Source organism: Camelus dromedarius, chromosome 24, assembly GCF_036321535.1.
Source record: "Camelus dromedarius isolate mCamDro1 chromosome 24, mCamDro1.pat, whole genome shotgun sequence".
Lineage (NCBI taxonomy): Eukaryota > Metazoa > Chordata > Mammalia > Artiodactyla > Camelidae > Camelus > Camelus dromedarius.
Genome location: NC_087459.1, coordinates 20,644,593 through 20,666,973, shown reverse-complemented (window position 1 = coordinate 20,666,973; position 22,381 = coordinate 20,644,593). Strand labels below are relative to the sequence as shown.

Below are 22,381 nucleotides of genomic sequence, written 5' to 3'. Positions count from 1 at the left end.
GGTTCATCTCTTTCCTGGTTACAATGTCTACCCAGCAAACACTCCCGGGCATCTCCCTGTGCCAGTCCTTGGGCCAAGTGTTGGGCATGCGAAAGAACAAGAGTGGGTCATTGCCCACAGAGAGGGAGAAAGGCGTGGCACCCGATAGCTGTGATACAGCACCATGCCTCAGAGGCCATGGGATCCCGCCACGCAGGACGAGTTAATTCTGCAGGTGATGTCAGTAACTGTAATCTACAGAGTGGGAGTGACCTGGAAGAAAGGAACAGCTGGCAGAGAGCACAGCAAAGTCAAGGCAGGAAGGCAGGAAAGGATATGGGGTGCTCAACAGATGGCCAGCTTTCCGAGGTGGCTTGGGCAGGGGTTGAAATCACAGACGCCTGCAGGGTCAGGCCAATCTTCTCAATGCAAGAAGCGAATGCTTGGTGACTGGTACCTCCAGCCAGAAGATTTGATCAAACCATCATTGCATGTTCAAGGTCAAGGGGGTGGCCCCTGTTCAGTGCTGGTGGGCTGGGGCTGTGTAGGAAGGCAGGCCTCATGGGGTTAAAGCTCCATTTTATCAAGAGACAGGTTATTTGGGGAAATCACTATTTTTCAATGTGGGATAACACATCTATGAACTGGACCCAGTTCAGCCCAGTATAAAACCTCGAGGCATGAGAGTGGGTGGGTGAGTGTCTAAAGATGAGGGGGGAGACCAGCAGACCAACCAAGGAGGAGGGGAGAGGAGGGGACCTACTTCCACAGGGAAATTCTCTGATTAAGGTGTTATGTCCACGGGGCTACAAGTGTTGGGCTGTTCAAAACCCCACAGGGCATCAGTAGTCACTCTAGTGGTACTGAGGACAACTGGTACTTCCTTCTTTCTACAGAAGTGCTCTGTAAACAGTTCCAAGCTCCTCCTTCCAACCAACCATGTTACTCCTTGTAAGCCCTCTCCTACATGAAAACGGAGGAGCAGCCGCAGGGTCAGATCCTGGGGGAACTGAGAAACCAGTCTAGGGCAGTGTCTTTTAAACTGTGTTCATTCTTCCACCAGCCCAATGGGCAGGCAGGCTCGCCCACAGACTCACTCCCAGGCTGTGAGAACCTGGCCACACATCGGCAGGGACAGGGTTGGGATGGGTCTTTGATGACATACTGGAGAGTAGACTTTACTCAGCTGAGTCCTGGTCCTGCCACCTACTAGCTGTGTGGTATAAAATGAGCACAGTTACAGAATCATACTGAGCCGTTCGAAGAACCAAACTGGGTGCTCTGTGGTAGATGGCAGACTTTTCCCGGGAAGGGCCAGAGTCAGTATTTTTGGCTTTGTGGATCATATGGTCCTTGTCACAACTAGTCAACTCTGCCACTGAGGAATGAAAACAGCCATAGACGGTTGGTATGCATTTGTATGCAAGTGGGTGTGGCTGTGCTCCAATAAAACTTTATTTACAAAAGCAAGCAGTGGACCAGAGTGCTTTGGGCAGAGGGAAGATCTTTATAAATGTGATCTCCTGAGGACCCCCCATGTTGGACTATGGTTATCTGTTTATGTCTGTTTTTCTCACTAGACTATGAAGTTCTTAATGGAAGAGAATATATTCCCCTCTTTTTTATTTCCCCCAGATTAAACCTAAAAGAACAAGCAAAGCACAGTACGGCATACAATGAAGTCCATGGGAATTTTCAAAATTGTCCCAGTTAATCCAGAGCAGGATTGTGACTCTAAATGCTCAGGGGGCCCAGGTAGGTCCAGAGGCAATGAAGGAAGCCAGCCAGGTAGGTGCTGTGATGAGTTGGAAAGTGCACTTCCCTTCTAAGGGGGCAGTCTCCGCTCAGCTCCAGCTGAGGGACCTGTGGCCATGCGGAATTCCAATTAAATGTTAACTTTATGGATAGCTGTTGAGATTGATAAATTGGCCTTGTTGATATTTTTAAGAAAACACCATAATCAGATATTTATGAGCAATCTCCCAATTTTTTCAATGTTGACAACTCATTCAAACAAAAATTTATAGGCCAAATAAATATGCTTGTCGGCTGACTCGGCCAGAGGCTCCCGATTTGCAGCCTCTGATGTAAAGACTTCATTTCAAATTTCCTACATCTCTATTTTTTAAGGTTAAAAATTTTCACCTTATTTTTCTTAAAAGATCATCTTTACAGAGAAGTTTGGAGAAGAATACAGTGAACTCCCATCTCCCTTTCACCTGGATTCAATCTTATTCATCGTGATATCTCTGGATCCCAGCGCACAGAAGGCACTGAAATGTTGCGGAGTCACCCAACGAATGCCCCAAGGAAAACTAAGCAAAACAGAGTGTGCCAAGTTTCTGCAAGCTAAAACGACAGAACAGAATGAATGCTGAGAAATAGCAAGAGAAATGAATCAGAGAGAAGGATGGAAGGAAAACAGAACTGACACAGAGACTACGTGGACCACACTTTTATTTTGCCCTCTGAACGCTTGCTTTGTTTTATTTTATTGTTATTTTTTTGCTTGGTTTATTTTAAGTAGGAAGAGAAACAGACAGATCACCAGGAGCGCAGGTAAACACCACACAAGAAGAGAAAAGATCAGACAAGCTGACAGTGTACTTTTAGCAAAATCTTACTAACTCAACCGTCACCCGTTTCGCAGTTTGGGATTATTTAGACAAGCGAGGCTAAATTTCATCTTGGCATTATTAATTCTTTGAGAAAGTTTGCTAAGCAAATGAACAGTATAAACAGGGGAAATGTTGAATATTTGCTCTGGGGGGGAGCAAAAGCAAATGAACAGCTTTAAAATCCTTTCTAATTATCTCACTGTGCTGAACTTTTGTCTGATTATTATGTTCCTGGAAAACTGAGTAGAATTTTTTTTCTAAGCCATCGCATATTTTTAAAGCACTGGAGGAAATTCGACTTTAACATACAGGTGAACATTTTCATAGGCAGAAGACGCACAGGTTGCCAATTTACTTTCATGTAAATAAACAGTGTCAAACATTGGGTTTTCTTTTAAACAGAGTGAGCTAATTGCAAAGATTATTATTTGCTAGAGAGCTTCACCAGATTCCTTCCTCCCTCTTCTGTCGGCAGTGTGGAAGGAGACTGCACATTTGCAGGTAATGACACCATTTAGCTACCATATAGGAGTGCTTTTTACACGCCGGACTTGGTGTTAAGCGCATTCGTGCAGTGTCTCATTGAAGCCACAATAAGAGATTCAATGGACCGCCAAACGAAACAAGGTATGCTTCATCATCATCTCCACTTTGTTGGCAGGAAAACTGAGCCTCAGAGAGGTCAAAGTACACAGCTGAGATTCAAATCCGGGGCTATCTGGCCTGCAAAACCTATGAGCATTACACTATGCTGCATCTCAGAGCCAGGTGGAACCTGCCGAAAGTCAAAACCAATGGGCCAGAAGAAAATGTTTTGAAAAGCTATGGTGATTAGGACATGCAGAAGAAACCAAACTGCAATCCAGCTTGGGGATCCTCAGCAGATATTTAAGCTTTTGTGAGTTTAAGAAGTAAACATCTTTCCAATAAGGCTGGGCTTGGCTTATCTAGTTGGCTAGAATCACAGTTCATCAAGGTATGCGTCACTTTACCCAATAAATATGTGCCTATAAAAATGTGTATAAAATGAAGCTTTAAAAATTGCAATGGAAAAAAGACTCTTTGAATGCCAAATCTAATCATAGGGCAAACACTTTCTTAAAGAGAAGAAATGTTTCCTTTTTTGTAGCCAATCTGAAAATGGATCGGTTCCTCCAGTGGGCTGTAATAATACTCTAGGATTGCTGAGATGATGACAATTAGAAGTGACCAAGCAAACTTCTTGAAAATGGTCTACAGCAATATTTCTCAAAGTGTGTTCCACAGATCCTGGGGGGGAGAGGGGTTCCCAAGGACTATTAATATCTTCATCATAAGGCTATGACTTTTTCACTGTGTTGGTATTTGCACTGATGATGCAAAAGCATCAGTAGATAAAACTGCTCATAGCCTGAGTGGCTACAAGGCAGTGGCACCAAACTGTATCAACAGTCAGTATATTCTTTAGTGTCATGAACTGACAGTAAAACAAAAAAAAAAAACCATAAAAACATTTTCACTAAAGAGTGTCCTGATTGGGGAGGGAGGGAATATATATAGCCCAGCGGTAGAGCACATGCTTGGCATGCACGAGGTGCTGGGTTCAATCCCCAGAACCTCCATTAAAAATAAATAAATAAATAAATAAATAAATAAATAAATAAATAAATCTAATTACCCCCACACACAAAAGAATGTCCTGATGAAACAGTAAAATTTAATTTTATTAAACCTGAACCCATGAGTACACATCTTTTTAACATTCTGTGTGAAACAAAAAATCTGAAATACACCTAAAGCACTTCTGCTATAAGCCAAAGTACAACAGTTGATCCTAGAAAACACTCGTGAGGTTAAGTTGCCAGCTGAACTAGCCACACACTGTATCAGATGTCATTTTTACTTGAATAAACAACTAATAGACTTGAATAAACAACTAATAACCATAGTTTTTCACACTCGAGTATCTGGCATTTTCTTAAATACAAAAGAAGTGAGCCCATCACTTAAGGGAAAATAACTGACAGTATTTGTTGTCAAAGATAAAATTCAAACTTTCAAGTGAAGACAAGTAGGAAACTTGTTTCCACTACTTTGAGTTTAATAGCTTCCCAATACTTAAAACTCTTTTTAAAAAAGATAGGCAGTGATACTAGTGAATGTGATTTTTTTGATATTGTGTAATAACATGCCATTTAATATCATTGTTTCAATGTCAACATTTAGAAGGTTTGCATAACTCAGTGAATTAACATTTTCCAAATGACCAATGCCTAATGTTATGAAATCATACATGGGTAAAGCATCCAATCAAAGGGCAAGATAGACCAATGGGTTTTAATGTAATACAAAAGTTCACCAATACGATTTCAGATGCCACATTGTGACTAGCCTTTGAGAAATTACCACTTGCTAAGTTTTGAAATAGTATCAAAGAAGAATGTCTACAGTTATCTGAAAAGGCAATTAAAATACTCCCTGTTCCAAATATGTATCTGAGTGAGGGCCCATTTTCTTCAAATACATCAGCCAAAAGAACACAGCAGTTTGGTTGCTGAAGCAGAAGCGAGTCTAGCTGTTTCCTATTAAACCAGCTATTGAAGAGATTTTAGAAAATGTGAAACAATACCACTCTTCCTGTTAACTTTTGGGGGGAGGGGGTTATAGCTGTTTTTAAATTAGAAGTAGTATTTATGTTCAGAAGTAATGCACTTATTGTTACTTTTAAATGAATTGATATATGAGAGCACTGAATCCAAACCACTAGACCACCAGGGAGCGTCTAAATGAATTGATATATAATAAATAAATATTTTCAGATTTTCTCAGCTCTAATTTCTGATATGGTAAATATCATACATATAATATACACAAAGAAAGCTCTTTTGAGGTAAGAGCATAAAGGCTCCTGAGACCAAAAAGATTTGAGCACTTTGCTTTATAGCAACAGTATATTGACCTTTCCACTGGGCAAACTGGTGAGTGACATTTTATAGTACCTCTGAAGTACAAAGGGCAAAGATGTCTTTTAAGCACATAACAGACGGCTCAATTAAAACATTTTGTTTCCACACTGTGTTAAGCAAATATCACAAAGGAAGAAATTCCCCAGAAGTGAGGGGACAGTGATACTTATAAAGAGAAAAATGATGTGGATTCTAGCAGACTGTACCACTCTCTCTAGACTTTAGTCTTCCCATCCATAAAATGAGATATCAGAGTAGCCTATTTTTAGACTGCTTCCATTGTTGATTCTGTGATTCTTATCAGGGATCCCTAAATGATGGCCCACAGGCTGCATTTGGCCTTCAGACTGACTGGCTGTCATGGCATTTTGAGAAGTGCCCCAGGACAATAATTGGTTGGGGCTGAGTGAGAAGTTTCTCTTTCAGAAAATAAATTCATTTTCAGTCACAGCCGAATCCAGCCTACTAGACTTGCCCCTGCAAATATCTGCATTTGCAACTTCTGGAATGAAGGGATTCTAAAATTCCTTCCAAATCTCAAACTCCATAATTCAGCTGCAGAGACAGTGTTCGGGTTCCTTTCTCACTCTGCCACTTGATGATTGTTTGATTTGGGGCAAGTTACTTAACTCCTCTGAACCTCAGTTTCCTCATTTGTAATGGAGTAACACTGACCTCAAGGGACTGTTGGGAAGGCTAGCAAGTTGCTTGACAGCACTTACAGGGTTCCTGGCACTGAACATCATCATTAACATCAAAGCACAGTGGGGAGGGTATAGCCAGCTCAGTGGTAGAGTTCAGGCCTAGCATGCAGGAGGTCCTGGGTTCAATTCCCCAGTGCTGCCACTTTAAAAATAAATAAATAAACCTAATTGCCCCCCCCCCAAATAAATAAACTTCAAAGCACAGAAAGAGAGTATTCCCTTGTCTCCCTCCGCTCCCCTTACCAAGTCCCATTTCCCAGTAGCTGGTGACTGCACTCCCCACGATGACGCTTACTCCCATATCCCACAGTTCCACATTCCAGGACACACAAGACCCTCCTCAGATCTCTATTTCTCTTTGCCACCCTAAACCCCTTCACTGAGCCCCTGGCCAGTACCAGGTTCCAACCCGACCACAGGCAGCACCAAATCGCTGACCACTCCCCCCAGCTATCCCGGACCATTAAGGCTCCCTTTCCCTCAGACCGCAGACCACCTTGGGTTAGGCAGTGGTAATCCAGGGGTCTGTGGCCTAGGATTCTGCCCGGAGGGCCCTCAGGAAGGATGGGAGAATAACTGCCCGACTTCCCAGAGGGGCCCACGGACACTCACCGTCCATCCCTAGAGGCGGCGGTTCCGGGTGGTGGAACCGGAAGCGGCCTGTACACTGTTTGCAGTTCCCCTGGTTACTGCGGGGTTCCGGACCAATGGCGGTGGACCTCCGCGGAATGAGCCCGCCCCCAAAGGGAGTGACATCAAGCGGGTGCTCTGGAACGCCTCCTCGGATCATCAGGTTCGCCCCGCCTCCCAAGCGGCCAATCGTTGTGCGCAGGCGCGCTGGACCAGGGCCCTTGGCGGCGTGTGCGCAGGCGCCCCAGGTGCTGCCAACTGAAGTAGCAATGGACGCACTGGAGTCGTTGTTGGACGAGGTGGCCCTGGAGGGGCTGGATGGCCTGTGTCTACCCGCGCTTTGGAGTCGTCTGGAGACGCGAGTGCCGCCCTTCCCGCTGCCTTTGGAGCCCTACACGCAGGAATTTCTGTGGCGGGCCCTTGCCACGCACCCGGGCATCAGCTTCTATGAGGAGCCCCGGGAGCGACCTGATCTCCAGCTCCAGGACCGGTCAGCGGCCTGGCCCTGCGGGAGGGCGGGCGGGGGTGCAGAGCCCTGGGCCTGATGGAGCTGGGAGGGGGACAGGTTCTCACGGAGTGGGGAGAAAGGAGTGAAGCGGAAGGAAGATCCGGAGTCTGATGGGATCGCCGAGTAAGGCAGGGCCCAGGCATCTGATTTGGCGGGGAGGGTCGTCGTCTGGTGCAGTTGGAGGTTATCTGGTGATGTCCCATTATGTTCCTGTGTGTTTGGGGTAGTGCTGAACAGGACTGGGAGGATATTCTTTAGGTTTCAAAGAATATTTCCTCTAAAGTGGAGCATAGGATTGGAGCGCTGGAAGGCAGTTCAAATCAAGACTGGAGACAGTTAAGTTCAACAGATCTTTATGGAGCATTCATTCAGTGCTGGAATAGAGAGCTTAAGGCAGCTAGAGACCTGCACGGCAGCAAGCTTAGCAACAGTAATAGCTAACCTTTATTTAGTGCCTCTTATGGCCTCGTACTATTCTAAGATCCTGTTCTGGGAACTTAAGGAGATTGAACCCGCTTGATTTTGACAGTGACCCTATGAGGAAGGTGCTATTATCTTTCCCATGTTTTAGAGGAGGAAATTGAGTGATGGAGAGAGATTAAGTAACCTGTCCAAAGTTATGGAGATTGTAAGTGACTGCATGTTGATTTGAACCCAGGTCATCTGTCTCCCAAGACTGTTCTCTGTGAGGGTTGGGAGAGGTTCCCAGAGGTAACACTGTCTCAAATAAGACTTAAAGGTTGGATTTAGGCAGACAGTTGGCAGAGTATTCTGGACAGAGAATAGCAAATGTGAAAGCCTAAAGAAATAAGTTAAGTTTGGTTGAAGTGTAGAACTGGAGGTAGTGAATGAGGAATAATCGTTGACATTTACCAATATGCTTATTATAAGTAGGGACCATTCTAAGATCTTTACATATAGCCAGTTATTTAATTTTTACAACAACCTTAGAAGCTCGATATTCTTATCCCCATTTTCCTAAAGAGAAAATTGAGGCACAGAGATGTTAAATGACTTGTTCAGTGTCATAAACTAGCAAGGGCAGAACCCAGAACTTGAATCCAGGAAGTCTGGGTTCAGAATCCACTCTGCCCTCAACAAAATTAGACTAAATTGGTCTTTTAATCCATTTACAGCCTAAGCCAGTGAAGGGAGGGTCAGACTAGGGGCAAAGCATTAAGTTGAGAGATCTGTAATAATTGAGTCACAAATGAACAGTCATGGTGTGGCTTACTATGGTCTCATGGGTGTGAGGATGAGGAGGAGAAGCCGATGGAATCAAGACCTGAGACTGGAGGAGAATCAGGAGGATTTGCTGACTGATAGGTTGTAGGATGTAAGGAAAGGTGGGGATGGAGGATGATGCCCCAGTTTCTGATGTTTGGGTACCTGAGTGAGAACACAGAAAAGCAGCACAGTGGCTGAGTCTGGGGGAAGGTGGTGTTGGATGTACTTTGAGACCCAGTGAATTCTAGGTTCCTTTGGGTTATCCAAGTGGAGATTCTGTTCAGGAAACATCTGGCTTCATGGGAACAAAAGCAGGCAGGAGGGAGGGACTGAGCTGGACATGTGGAGTCATCCTGTGTGATTGGTAATTGAAGCTGTTGGCTAGGACCATCCCTGGGAGAGAATGTAGTGTGATTGGAAGCCTTAAGACATGGCCCTGGGATGCACAGACATTTCAAGGCTAGATGAAGGACCAGGAACCTTCAAAAGAAGCCTGGAAATATGTGGCTGGAGAGGTAGAGGACAGCAGCCCAGAATGGTGTACTGGAAGCTGGGGAAGATGTGATTTGAGAATGGAGGGTTAAGCAGTGCAGAGGTCACAGAGAGGGCAAGGAAGAAAAGGATGGATAAGTGTATATGGGATTTAGCCTCAACCAGACAAGTACAAGATGTGAGCAGGATTTCCAAGGAAAATTTGACAAATGGGGCTGACTGAATAAAAGAAGAAACACAACTCAAAGATGTCTCCATGGTGTTGATAAGCAGCAACTGGGAGAAGGTGGTACCCAGGAGGGGAAGGAGGGGCTTTATTGGAGATGGGAAGTGGCAGTCATAACTTTGATCTTTTGAACTCATCAAATTTAAGATGTAGATAGCTGAAGACAAGATTAGCATTTGGAGGGAAAAAAACAAGACTGAGGATTTGATGGTGAGAACTGTTAACATGCAAGTGATAACTGAAACCATAAAAATGGATGAAAGTCCTAGAGGGATAGTTAAAGAGATGGAAAGGTGATGTCTCCAAGTAGGGAAACCCTGAGTCATTAAGTCCAACCTTGATGGTTTGGAGAATACGAGACTAGATCTGGTTGGAATACAAAAGGCCATGACTTGGGCCAGGAAGGTGGTTCTGGTTCCAGGATTCAGCCTCTGGGATGGATTTGGAGGCTCCTGGAAAGGTCTGTGTTGTTGGGGACAGAGAGGCAGGAACACTGCTTGTCAGGACAATCTGCATTTGTAAGGCAGGAAGCCTGGTGATCTCACTCCCTCTCCAACCTCTGCCAGAAGATGCCAGCAGAATATGCCGAACATGTATTATTTCTGAGGCTGAGTTCTGGTTTGCTATTTCTGCTTTTTCCCTTAGGTATGAAGAAATTGATTTGGAAACTGGAATTTTGGAGTCTAGGAGGGACCCAGTCCCTTTGGAGGATGTCTACCCCATTCATATGATCTTAGAGAATAAAGATGGCATCCAGGGCTCATGCCGGTACTTTAAGGAGAGGAAAAACATCACCAATGACATCAGGACCAAGACGTTACAGCCCCGCTGTACCATGGTGGAAGCCTTTGGCAGGTAACTGATTTGCACTGTTGGAAACTCATGGGCATCTCTCTGCTTTAAGTCAGTTGTGCAGAGCGTCAGGACTGGCACACATCCTGGTGTCCATCAGAGCCCGTTGGCCCTGCCCCAAGCCAGTCCTCTGTCTTCATCAGTCCGTCTCTGTCAGGGCTCATTTTGCTCTGAGGGAGCCTTTCTTCCTCTTCCCTTTGTGTCCAGAGGCCTGGCACAGTGGGGCAGAGCAGGCAGCTGTCATCTGGATGGGTGCCTCTTGTTGTCCTGTCCAGGTTGGGTCCCCTGCTGCCCAGCTGTCCTTTTGAGAGTCTCCAGTCTGGGTCCCAGTTTCTCAGAGTGTCCCAAGCCCCTCTCCCAATTCCCACCACCCTTCCTACTTTCCAGAACAGGGAGAAGCTTCCAGGTGAGCTCTTCTACTTTCCACCTTCCTCCTCAACTTGCAGACTCGCCCCCGTTTCTCTCCCCGTCCCTCACCTCAGAGGAGACAGGCACCTGGCCCTGTCTCGGGCCGTGACCTGGATGCTCCTCTCCCTCCGTTCCTCCTGGTACCCCGTGCTCTGTGCTCCCTCCATCAGCTGGCTCGTCTTCTCCTTTACTCTCAACCTGTGTGCATAGACCGGTGCTTTCGCCTCAGCCCATCACTGTGACCTGCCCATCTTCAAACAAGCCCTTCTCTTGACCTTGGAGCCCCTGTAACTCTGACTCTGTGGCTGCAGCCGTACTTCTCAGAAGAGCTACACTCGCTCTTTCTGCCCCTTCACCTCCACTCCGCTCCTCTGCCCACTGCAGTCCTGGTTCCTGTCCTCATCACTTCACCAAAATCTGGTCCTGTAAGGTCCTTATCACCAAGCCCCTGGGTATTTTTAGGCCCTTCTCCTCCTTGCCTCTCTGCCCCAGTAGGGACTTAGGATTTTGCCCCCTGTGGCTTCCTGCCCTGTTCTCCATCTGATCCTTACCAGCTCCTTTGTGGACTCCCAGCTTCCTTCCACTCCTTAAATGTTGGCGGCTCCCCAGGGCTCTGTCTCGTCCCCAGACCTCCTTCCTCCCTAGTGCTGTGAATGATGCTTCAGTAACCGGCCCCTCTTATTCGGTGTGCCTAGAAGTTGGAGTGTCACTGTCCCTCACCCCAAACCTGCCTTGTCTTCCTTTTCTTTCCTCTGTGTTTTCTTTATTCTGGTCAGAATTATTCCCATGCACCTGACTGTACAACCTGTAAACTTGGGGCTCTTCCTGGGCCCCTTCTTCTCCTGACTACTACGTTCAATTGGCCACCAAGTCCTGTGGCCTCTACCTTCTACCTTTTTCCTCAAACCCTCTTTGGCCTCAAATTAACAAAGCAGTCTCCTGCCTCCCTTCCTGCCATCTCTCTTCTTTCTGTACTGCATGGAGGGTTTTTTCCTAAGATGAAATTATGGTGGTTTCAGACTTTATTTAGCCAGCCTGATCTTTTGTTGTGTTCATTGCTAATACTTATAAATCTGGAATTCTAGCTTCTCTTTGGACATCACCTGGTCTAGCTGCACTGGGGCTGAATTTGTGCTTGGTGAAGTAGGCCAGAGCCATGAAACATGTCCCGCCCAGATCCCCACACCCTGCAATGGCCGGCCCTGCTGACTGTGGCCCATCGGGCTCTTTGGAACCCAACCTCTGTGTCCCAGTTATCTGACCCAGGCCCCCATCATGCCCCGCTTTTCACCGTGCTTCAGCCCGAACACGCCGGGCTCGTTTCTGTCTCAGGGCTGCGGCCCGTGCTGTTCCTCCCACCTCAGGTCTTGACATCAACACCTCCTTCTCTTCAGCCTTCAGCTCAGCTCCTCGGAAAGTGTCCCCCGTGGCCCAGACATCATCATATTACTCTCTTTGGTACCAAAAATGGCCTTAAGTGTTTATTGATGTCACTCTTTCCTCACCAGTCTATAAACTCGTGAGGGCTGGAACTCTGTGTGTCTTGTTCAGAGCTGTATCTCTAGAATGTACCCGGCCCAAAGTCAGCTCCTAAAAATGCATGCTGACTGATTGCGAGTTTTGTTGGGTTTGACGTTGTCACCCCTGCCCCACATCACAGAATCTCAACTTCCCAGGCGTTCAGATCGGACATCGCAGGGCCATTCAGGATGTGGACTCCTGCTGACCTCTTGAGTTTTCCGTCCTTCTGCTTTCTAACTGGCCACCACACGCCAAACTTTCTGGCCAGGCCCCACCACCCGCCTCCCAGAACAGGCTCGCTGCTTCCTGCCTCTGGTGTTTTGCAGGTTCTGTTTCCCAGACCTCCCCTGCCCTGCTTCCTGTCAGCTCAGGAATCCATCCCTTTGAGAGCGCTCCCTGGTGACTGCGCATGCGCTCTCCTCACACGTGTAGGCTTGAAATGGGGCTCCTCATATGCATCATTCCATAGCCTCGACCCAGGAGCTGCTCTCTGTCAGCGCAGTTATCAAATCACAGAGTAATTGTTCATTTTCTTGTCTCTCTCTTTCAGGAGTCTGTGAGCTCCTTGAAGGCAGATACCATTTTTATTTATCTTGGTATCTCTGGTACTTTGCATGGGGCTTAATCAGTGTTGGATAACCTGCGTGATGACCGTGATCGGCAAGTTAGGCCTCAGGCAGGAGTCCTAGAGTCAGCTCCTTAGCTGGGGGATGGTGACCCTCTAGGAAGAAGCAGAAAACAGTGATTTGCTAAGGTTCTGCTTTCTTGTATTTTGAATGTCTTTAAGAATCAGTTAACTTACTGCTTCCCGCGGTGGCTTCTGATTTGCAGGTGGGGGAAGAAACTGATCATCGTCGCCTCCCAGGACATGCGGTACCGGGCGTTGATCGGCTTGGAGGGCGACCCCGACCTGAAGCTCCCCGACTTCTCCTACTGCATTTTGGAGCGATTAGGCCGGTCCCGGTGGCAAGGGGAGCTCCAGCGAGACCTCCACAGCACTGCTTTCAAGTGAGGGGATGCTTTGCTTCTCCGCTTCAAACACGGGGGCTCCCTGGTCATTGGGCCCTGCCCCCCAGCAGGGACCATCTGGTTTGTCTTCCACGCTCCTCTCATCCCTGCCAGCTGGGTGGTCCCCACATCCACGGTGACTGGAAGCACAATGCTTTCTCTTTGAAGAGACCTTGGGGTGACTAGAGAATTTCTTGTCCAAACTAGACGTTTGGAGTGTGGAAGGCAGAGCTGACCAGAAGGGATGCCGAGGCAGTGGGCATGAATTAGGACCATCTGGCAAACCAGGATGCGTGGTCACCCTGATTATTGGCCCCTGCAGGATGAGAGACTCACATCTGATCATCTCTCTGTTAACCCTGATTGCCTCCCACCCCAGCCACCCCTTCCCACTCCATCTCCCTCGGCCCCTACGCCCGTCTCCCCATCGCCTCGCCTGGGGGTCTGGGGTGTGCTCGTGGGCTGAAGCACAGCTGCTCTTTCCAAGGCCATTGTCGCACAGCGACTGTTCTCTTAGATGGGCTGGGTGGGAGGTATGTGTCTCTGGTGTCCACATGCAGGCAGAGACTCTGCGCCGTGGGGTGATATAACCACCAAGGCAGCATGACAGCCCACGCTCCTCCTATCCTCCAGGGTTGATGCCGGGAAGCTCCACTATCACAGGAAAATTCTGAACAAAAATGGGCTCATTACGATGCAGTCACACGTGATCCGATTACCTACCGGAGCCCAGCAGCACTCAATCCTCCTCCTCCTGAACCGGTTTCATGTGGACAGGTACAGTGTGTAGACACCAAAACGCTTCCTTACGACTGTGTTTCAGCCGTGTATGTTATGCCTTTAAAGATCTTAGAGGCCAAATCAGAATATGATTAGCTTTTTAAAAAAAAGATATTTACCATCAATTTCTGATTATGAAAATCAAGTCATGCTTATTTAGCAAATCTTGAAATTATATAGAAAAGAAGGGAAAAAAAATACCTATAACCCTACAGCCAAGCAATAGGGACTGGTAACATTTTGGTGAAATTTTGGGAAAAGTGTAAAAATTTTAAAAAAGTCAAATTTGGTTTGTTAGGGTAACAGAGTTTGGTGGGTGGAAGAGAGAATAGTGGACTAAATCAAGATCTGTATTTAAATCTTTGCTCCTAACTTGGGCACAATCATTTGACCTCTCTGAACCACAGTTTCCTGTTCTATAGAATGGCCGCGGCACAGTGCTTGGTACTAGTTCATACACAGTAAAGATCTGTGCCTTCATTTATTCTTTCATTCATTAAAAAGCAGTAAAAATGGAGAAGTGGGTGTCTCTGGACTCCACATATAGGCCCTCCCTGCTGCTAGACCTGTGGGCATTTAAAGCCAAGTTCACTTTCCCCAGCAGCGCTGGCAACAAGGCTCCCCTCTGCCCCTCCCCCAGCCTCTCCCAGACACCCACAGCTGAGGGGCCCTTCCTTTGGTGGCCACTAGCTTGTAAGCATTTATAATGCCATCCACTTCACAATAACAACGCAACCCAGAAGGGAGAGTCAGTGATACCGGTGAAGTCAGAGGTAGAAACCAGGGCTTCAGAACCAGAGCAGTGTTGTGACTTAGTGAAGAAAGCACTGTATTTCAAGGAAGGAGACCTAGCTTCACATCTGATGCCTGAATTTTAGAAAAGCTTATCTTCTTTATGAAATAATCTCGATCCTTTCTTACCAAGTGATTTATAAGGAAGTATATAGATGCTTCCTAAACTTTAAGGTATTATCAAAAGATGGAAGACATCTGAAAGACTCATTTCATGGAAGTTTTAGCCGGAGTCTAGGGCATACACTGCCACTAGTTCGGTGACCTTGGTCGTACGACTGAACCACTCATACCCCAGGTTTTCCAGCTGGGAAGCCCAGGAGTGGGGCTGGAGACCTAAGACCAAGGTTCTGCAGTTTGATATGTTGTCATTTAAATCCTGTTATCTTTAAAAACCAGGCAGTCTTCAGTGATAGGTCTGAAACAGTGAACTGTTTTGTGTTTCTCACAGGAGGAGCAAATACGACATCCTCATGGAGAAGCTGTCAGTCGTACTGAGCACACGGAGTAACCAGACCGAGACGCTGGGGAAGCTGAGGGAGGAACTGGTGAGCTGCCTGGACCTTCCCATGGGCGGGGCTGAACCTGTCTGTACCGCAGTGGCGATCTTTGTCGAGGGTAGATTCAGTGAGTTGCAGTTCAAAACCCTGTTATGGACTTGGCCGTCCCCAACCGTGAAATAAGCGGGATTTTCCTTTGCTTTATTTACAGAATGAAAAAGTCCCCAGTCTTTACATCCTTCCAAAAGTTCATACGAAATGGGTCAATCTGGGCATTTAGATCGACTTTCACAATCAAGCTTGTTATGATCTTGTTCCCATGAGTTTTGCACGGAAATAACAGAGTGGCTATACTGAGAAGAGGGTGAGGTGACATAGGGAGAAAGGCAGGTACCTCAGCTGCTTCATCTCTGGGCCCAGGAACAGAGGCAGTGATGAAGCAGCTGAGGGGAAGAGAGCACAGAGGCGATGCTGCTTCCAGTCTGATTTGAACAGTCTTCAGTCGAAGCTGAGAAAGAGCCAACGCTGGAAATGGGAGAAAAAAAAAATTGCCCCGTAGGTCCAACAGTAGAACTTAAAAATGAGAGTCAAGATGCAGGGGTCACAGTAATTAGTCCCCAAAGGAGCACGGTTTGGCGCCTGGTTGTAGACGCTGGGAAGAGCCTTCTCACTCCTCGCCTCATGCTGCTTTGGGGAAGCTCTGCTCTCTGATCTCACCGTCCAAAGGAAAGGGGTCTCTTCCCTATTGTTAATTTCATCACATGCCCAAGTCTCTTCAAAGCAGAGGTTGTGAAGCAAGGCTTGTGGGTCAAATCTGGCCCCATACATTGTTAAAAATAACTCTGACCTAACATTTTTTTTAAATTGACATTTCACATCAAAATCTAGGTTACCAGCTTCCCGTGAACTATCAGAGGCTCTGACAAGCCTGGGCCCACGGTCTCCTGGGACAGCAGTGATCCAGAGCTGGCTGTGCGCTGGCCAGCACCCCCCACCCCCACCCCCAGGCCCCTTACTTCCTGTCATTGCTCAAGACACCGTGGCAGTGCCATTTGTCATTCCATGAGCACTGCTGTTCGGGAGGAGAGAAATATTTCCCAGTATCTAAGTGTCTATCAAAAGCGGAACATAAAAGGTGGACTGATAAGGACTCTTCCTGAGAGACTGTAGTCAAAATGAAGGACATTCCTCCATGCTCACTAAAGAAATATCTGCCCAATTTGTTCTTTAGATTGTTTTTCCAGCCCATGCAGACACTGGAGATTGAAACCCTCTGCCCCTCTAAGTCACTCGAGGGTGGAGATCCCAGGCTAGTCCGGTCTCAGGTCAGCACTATGGATGATCTAAGTGACAAGATGTGACTAATACAGGACATTATTTGTTTGTTTACTTATTTGTTCATTCATTCAACAAATACTTTAGTAAGTGTCTACTTGGAGTCAGAACTGTGTTCTGCACTCTGATGACAAAAATTAATGAGGACAACGGGGCTCACGCTGTCGCAGAGAATTCTAATCAGAGGTTGCTGTGTGGACACACACTCAGGCCAAGGTGCCACTTGGAAGGAGGTGGCTGAGCTTCATGAAAGGAGAGATGTGCTTCCTCGGAGAGCTGGGAAAAGCTTTGTAGAGCAAGTTACAGCCGAGCTGGGCCTTGAAGGTGAAGTGTTCCCAAAGGAGACAGGAGAGATGGCAGTTCAGGCAGGGGGCCGGAGCAAAGGCGGGGAGCTGTAGGAGGTGGTGGGATGTTCCCAAGGTTGGCAGTGATCCAGTGGGTAGCCAGGTGCTAGTGGACCTCGGCAGGGAGTAGTAAGAGTTGTGGGTGGAAAGGAAAGTTGGGGCCCGGTAGAAAGGTCTCAAGTGCCAGGCTGAGGAGTTAGGTCTTAGCCATTAGCCTGATAAAGTGCTGGTGGCCTCTTACAAGTGGAGACATTGCAAGAGAACTGCCCACAGACATGCTTAGCACAGATTTGTTGAATGAGTGTGTGACTGAAGGAGAGAGTGAGAAGGAGGAATGAGTTTGAGTGAGGATGAGGCACGTGACGGATTTGATTTTAGAATTTATTGAGGATGAAGATCTTCTGGGACTTTGACTTGGTGATGTCTAGTCAGCAGTGGGAAATAGAGGTCACAGAAAGCTGAGCAGGATTTAGTGAATGATTAGCCTCTAGATGAGGCTGATGCCATGAATATGGATGCTGTCTTTCTGGCGGAGCTGGGAAGGCATCTTTCTCTTTTTAGCTGGGCAGATTGTGCGAGCCCTTGGTGGCTACCCTCTCTTAAGGCTAGGACTTCATTATCCTCCCTCGCTGAGGATGGTTCAGGGCTTAGGGCCATGTGTTAAGGGCTGGGGTTTGATGGATGGATTTCCGTAGGGTCTCTCCAGGATGCTGGGGGCACAGCTAGATTAAAGAGAGGTGCCATTTACAAGGCAGTGGGTTGAATGAGCCATATGTGAGTCGTCTGTATTTCTTTGATAACCATATGTTCTGCTGGCTCGTCTGAGCGGTGATCACACATACAGCAGCCCTTAGACATTTGCCGCCTCTCTGTCCCCAGAACATAAGAAGAAACCTGTAAGACTCCACCAGCATCTCTTAGTGGTGAGCGCCTCCCGCACCTCAGTTCATCACTTACAGCAGTGGTAACTTGCCTCACTGCTCCAGGGGCTGCAAAATCAAATGCTGGCAGTGGCCTGGAGGGTGGTATGAATTAGTGAAATAGGCCACGTGTGAAAAAAATGTTTTGATACCAGGACAGATTCAAGAGATATTTAACTTTCCTCTTAACTATCATGAGAGAAAAGCAGCACAAAAATGGTCCTTAAAAGGGAACTGACCTTCAGCTTCACTGTGTGAGGGGTCTGATGGGAGGAACCACCATCCCGGGGCAGCCTGCCTGTTTGGAGGGAGCAGCTGGTCCTCACCTCCTGCCAGCTGCTGCGAGGAACCGCAGGCCTCGGATTTGTTGCCAGATCCTATTTTTTGAGAGAAGCCAGAATCTGGTTTTTTTGTGGGTTTTTTTTTAATTTGTTTGTTTTAACATGAAATCTCTCACTTTTCAATATTGGCAAATAAATTACTTTAAAAAAAAGTGTAGATGAAAAATCATGGCCTGCCCTGGAGGCTGCTGATCTTAACCCCAACAGTTAGGAGCGCTTGGCACACTTCAGTTGTGTTGCCTCGCAGGGATGTGAGTGCTGGGGTGGGTGTGCTCATCCTCATTGTGTTGAAACTTCACAGATAGACTAAATCTTTAAAAAATATTTTTTTAATTTTATTTTTTCTATTCTGCCTGTGAGAGAGGTGTGTGTGTGTATGTGTGTCTGTTAATAATTAACACACCTACTTGGTCAAAAAAACCAAAAGAGAGGGGTAGGTATAGCTCAGTGGTAGAGCGCATACTTAGCATGCTTAGCATGCATGAAGTCCTGAGTACAATCCCCGGTACCTCCATTAAAAAAAATAATAACAATTTAAAAAGAAAAATAAAAAATAAGTAAAAATGAAAAACAAAACGATATGAAGAGGTATACAGTGAAAATCTCCTAGCTCTGCCCCCGTCTGCCTCATTCTCACCCATTTCAGGTAGATCCTTTTAGGATCTCTTTAGGCAAATCTCTTTCCCGTCTCTTAATCCAAATGTAGGATCGTTTACATACTGCTCCAGACTTGTTTTGTTCCCTGGACAAGGTAGCTGGGCGGTATTTCCTCATTCATACCTCCAGGGTCTCCTCACTCAAGATAATCAGCTCACTCAGGTCCCGAACTTGTGTTCGTTGACAGGACCCTCCAGCGGTTTCAAACCCCTTGCTTGCACCTAACAGCAGCGTTTAAACTGTGTTTCGGCAGGGGCTGTGCGAGAGGACGTTTAAGCGTCTGTACCAGTACATGCTGAACGCGGGACTGGCGAAGGTGGTGTCTCTTCCCTTACAAGAGATCCACCCCGAACGCGGACCTTGTAAGACGAAGAAAGGTAAAGGTAGTCTCGGCTCTTCCCTGGGCAGCGGGGACGGCTTTCACGTCTCCCTTCTAAGCACCAGCCCGTCTCTCTTAGCACATTCTGCGCTGCAGAGCGATGATTTCATGTATCTTCTCAACTCTTTATTCCTCAGTGCTTGGCTTGGGACCTTCTTTATAGAAAGTGCTCAGGAAATGTCTGCTGATTGAAAGCAGCTCTGACTCCCGGCAAATATCTCTGTGTGGCTGTCCCTCCAACATCTCGCATTCCTGGTGTCCAGAAACCAAATTCATCTTTTCTTCTTATGCTAAGCCACTATTCATTCTTCAGCCAGCATTTTTTATGTCCCTAATCGGTGTTGCATGACCTCATTCCCTAGCTCTGCAAGGTAGGTGGTATTATTGCCACTTTACGTGTAAGAAAACTAAAGTTAAGAGATGCTAAGTCACTTACATAAGGTTATGCAATCAGTAAGTGGTCGGGGTGGGATTTGAATCTTCTAAGAGGGTTAAACTAAGGACAATTGACCATAAAACTTTCAGAACCTTCCTTAGTCCTTTGTTTTTCTCCAGTCTTGATTTTTATCCCATGCTGTGGTACCCCTCCTGATTAACCAAAGTCATTTAAAAAGCTGGGGGTTAGACCTTTCAGTCAAAGATGATGGAAGGAATAGATGTGTTTATCTGCACTCTTCCTAACTCCTCCCTAGTGATGAGAGGGATATAAAAGGAATACACCCACAGGTTCAAAGAGATAGCACAGGAAATGACAGCAAGGGGAGTTGTCAGCAACATTTTTGTGCTCAAAGGCAAATGGACAAATGATAACCCACCAAGTAGACTGGTAAAGTTAATGCCTTGTGGGACAGTAGCCAAGAGTGGACACCTCCAACCTGAAATAAACTGGGACCTATGAAAGCACCATTTTGGATGGGGCTGGAGACAAGAGGATTGGTTTCTAGTCTAAGTGAAAAGCCATTGCACCCCCAAGGCCCCTCCCCTGCTTAGCATAGCCAGGTAAGAAGCCCTTTCCCACTAAGACAGAGGTCTAGACAGTAGCTTAAACTTTCCCCATCAGTACCTCCACTGTGTCCTTATTCCTTGGACTTAGCTCAAGAGAAGATGCACTGGAGGGTTTTGAGACTCTCAGACATGAGACCCAGCTGGGGACAGGGTACAGTGCTAATAACAGGGGCTGTGTGACAGTCTCCATACCCTACAGGATGGGAGTCCTCACTCCCTTTCCCATTGTGGTTCCTAGAACGCTGGTAGCCGGGCTTACAGTCTCCAAGACCAGAGGCTGGAGGTTTCTTTTCTGCAGAAACTGACCAGTCTGGGAGGAAAAGTCTTCTAGATACTGAAATTTAGGGGTTTTCCAACAAAAGAGCTGGCCCATGCTGGGTCACCCTTCATGGAAGCCCACACAATGGCAACCTCTCCATTCCTCCTCCCTACCCTGCCAAGCACGGGACTTTGGAGTGGCATTTTAATGTTTCATCAAGCATTTGAGAACTCTACCATGAATGTAAGAGAAACAAACTCACTGACTTAGGAAATAGAAACAAAGTGAGGAGCAGAAGAAAACAGAAAGGAATCCTCAGAGAAGAAAAGAGAAGATATTTCATCTATGAAACCAGAGCATGAGGCTGTAAAGAAGGGACATGCAGGAAAACAAACAAACAAACAATGAGGCTATAAAGGAGGGACATGCAGAAAATGAAAATGAAAAAAGGGCCTTGGAAATAAAAGAAATACGACTATTGTAATGAAAGATTTATTGGAAGGAAAGATAGTGAGATAAAGTTGAACAAACCTGGAAAGAACAAAAACTCGAGAGAGATGGAAGTAGGGAGTTAAGTTGGAAATAAAAGGCTAAGCTGAAAAGATCCAACATCCACGCAGTAGAGGCTCCAGAGGAAGGGAGGGAGTGTGTTCAGGGGAATAGAGAGGAGATGATGGAAAATGACATGAGGAATTTTCCCAGATCTGAAGGATTTAAGTTCTAGATCAAAAGACCGGGCAGGTGCCCAGCATGATGAACATAAAGAAACTTGAGATCCAACAGCCTGAGACTTCAGAAGTCTGAGGCTGAAGAGGAGATATCAGACTTCCCAGGAGTAACGGAAGACCTTGGAGCAATGCCAGCAACTTTCTGAAGGGAATGGACTTTCACCCCAGACATCTTTATTCAGCTTTACCATCAATGAGGTGTAAGAATAAGAACATTTTCATATGTGCAGATCAGACGTAACCCATCTCTCACCTCCCATGCTCCCTCTCGGGAAGCTATGGGAGGATGTACACCATCAAGTGACAGACAAAACCAAGAGACAGGAAAACAGGGGGTCCAGGAAGAAGGGGGAACAAGGGAAACCCTGAAGAGATGTTGAAGGGAGGCCATGATGACAGGCTGCAGGAGCACCCCATCCTGATAGGAGCAGGGAAGAGGTCTCCAGAGGGATGGGATCCATGCAAAGGATCAGTTGCCGAGTGCTTGTGAACGTGTGTAGGGAAAGTTGGACTCTGACAGAGAGTTTGAGTGTGAATTAGTAATGGGTCCATAGAAAACTAGGCAGATAGGGAAAAAGGTTATTAACACCAAGGAAAACTAAGAGATTTAAAAAGGCTTAGGGCCTGTATGCTTGACTTCGTGGGCATAGCAAGTAACCTGTGGAGGCTGGCTTCACGGACAGCTCCAGGACTGTGTGCTGAATGGGGTCAGACCACAGCATCCCCAACGTTTAGTTCGGTGCCTGCAGCAGGGAGCATTATGCTTGTTGGGTGACTGAACTGCCAGTTGAAGGAGCCGTGTCTCTTCCTTTACCTCCTCGTTTATAGTCAGTGGAACCACTGCCCACCCCTTCTGGTTCCCCTGTGTCTAAGTGGTGGAGAAGATGGTGACACACAGATGTTACTACACAACAGGTGTATAAAAGGCAGGAGCCCCTGGGAGGTAGTGAAGCCCCCCTGGAGCAGACCTCATCTGTGAGTCCCTGACATGCTGAGGAAATGTGTGACTGGCTGAATGACTGGAACTCCTTGGGGGAAGGAGTGGGTAGCATCAGCCTTTAAGTAGACTGGAAACCGGGAAGTACCACTGGGTCCTGAAGCAAGGAAGAAAAGGCTCCAGGAACTGAGAGGTGTGCTGGGAGTTCCTACCCAGCATTTGACCTATAAATACAATTATTCAAATGCCTAAAATAGCATGATCTGTGGATCTAATAATCATTTTT

The 22,381-nt window shown here is 46.7% G+C and overlaps 2 protein-coding genes across 10 annotated transcripts in view; one reads left to right on the top strand and one right to left on the bottom strand.

The window, feature by feature from the left end:
- The window catches only part of KATNIP (katanin interacting protein), a 173,866-nt gene extending 166,965 nt beyond the window's left edge, over nt 1-6,901 (bottom strand). For 6 of the 8 annotated variants that reach the window (XM_031433005.2, XM_031433006.2, XM_010990905.3 and 3 more), the window contains exon 1: nt 6,859-6,901. In XM_031433005.2, coding sequence (XP_031288865.2) covers nt 6,859-6,865 — 7 coding nt within the window. In that variant the 5' untranslated portion in view covers nt 6,866-6,901. The remainder of the gene's footprint in view (nt 1-6,858) is intronic. The other 2 variants (XM_064478543.1, XM_064478545.1) reach the window with 1 other exon arrangement.
- A 198-nt stretch (nt 6,902-7,099) lies between these two features.
- GTF3C1 (general transcription factor IIIC subunit 1) overlaps nt 7,100-22,381 on the top strand; it is a 63,201-nt gene continuing 47,919 nt past the window's right edge. For both annotated transcript variants that reach the window (XM_010990911.3, XM_010990910.3), the window contains exons 1-6: nt 7,100-7,366; nt 9,975-10,184; nt 12,942-13,118; nt 13,752-13,895; nt 15,142-15,238; nt 19,041-19,164. In XM_010990911.3, coding sequence (XP_010989213.2) covers nt 7,146-7,366; nt 9,975-10,184; nt 12,942-13,118; nt 13,752-13,895; nt 15,142-15,238; nt 19,041-19,164 — 973 coding nt within the window. In that variant the 5' untranslated portion in view covers nt 7,100-7,145. The remainder of the gene's footprint in view (nt 7,367-9,974; nt 10,185-12,941; nt 13,119-13,751; nt 13,896-15,141; nt 15,239-19,040; nt 19,165-22,381) is intronic.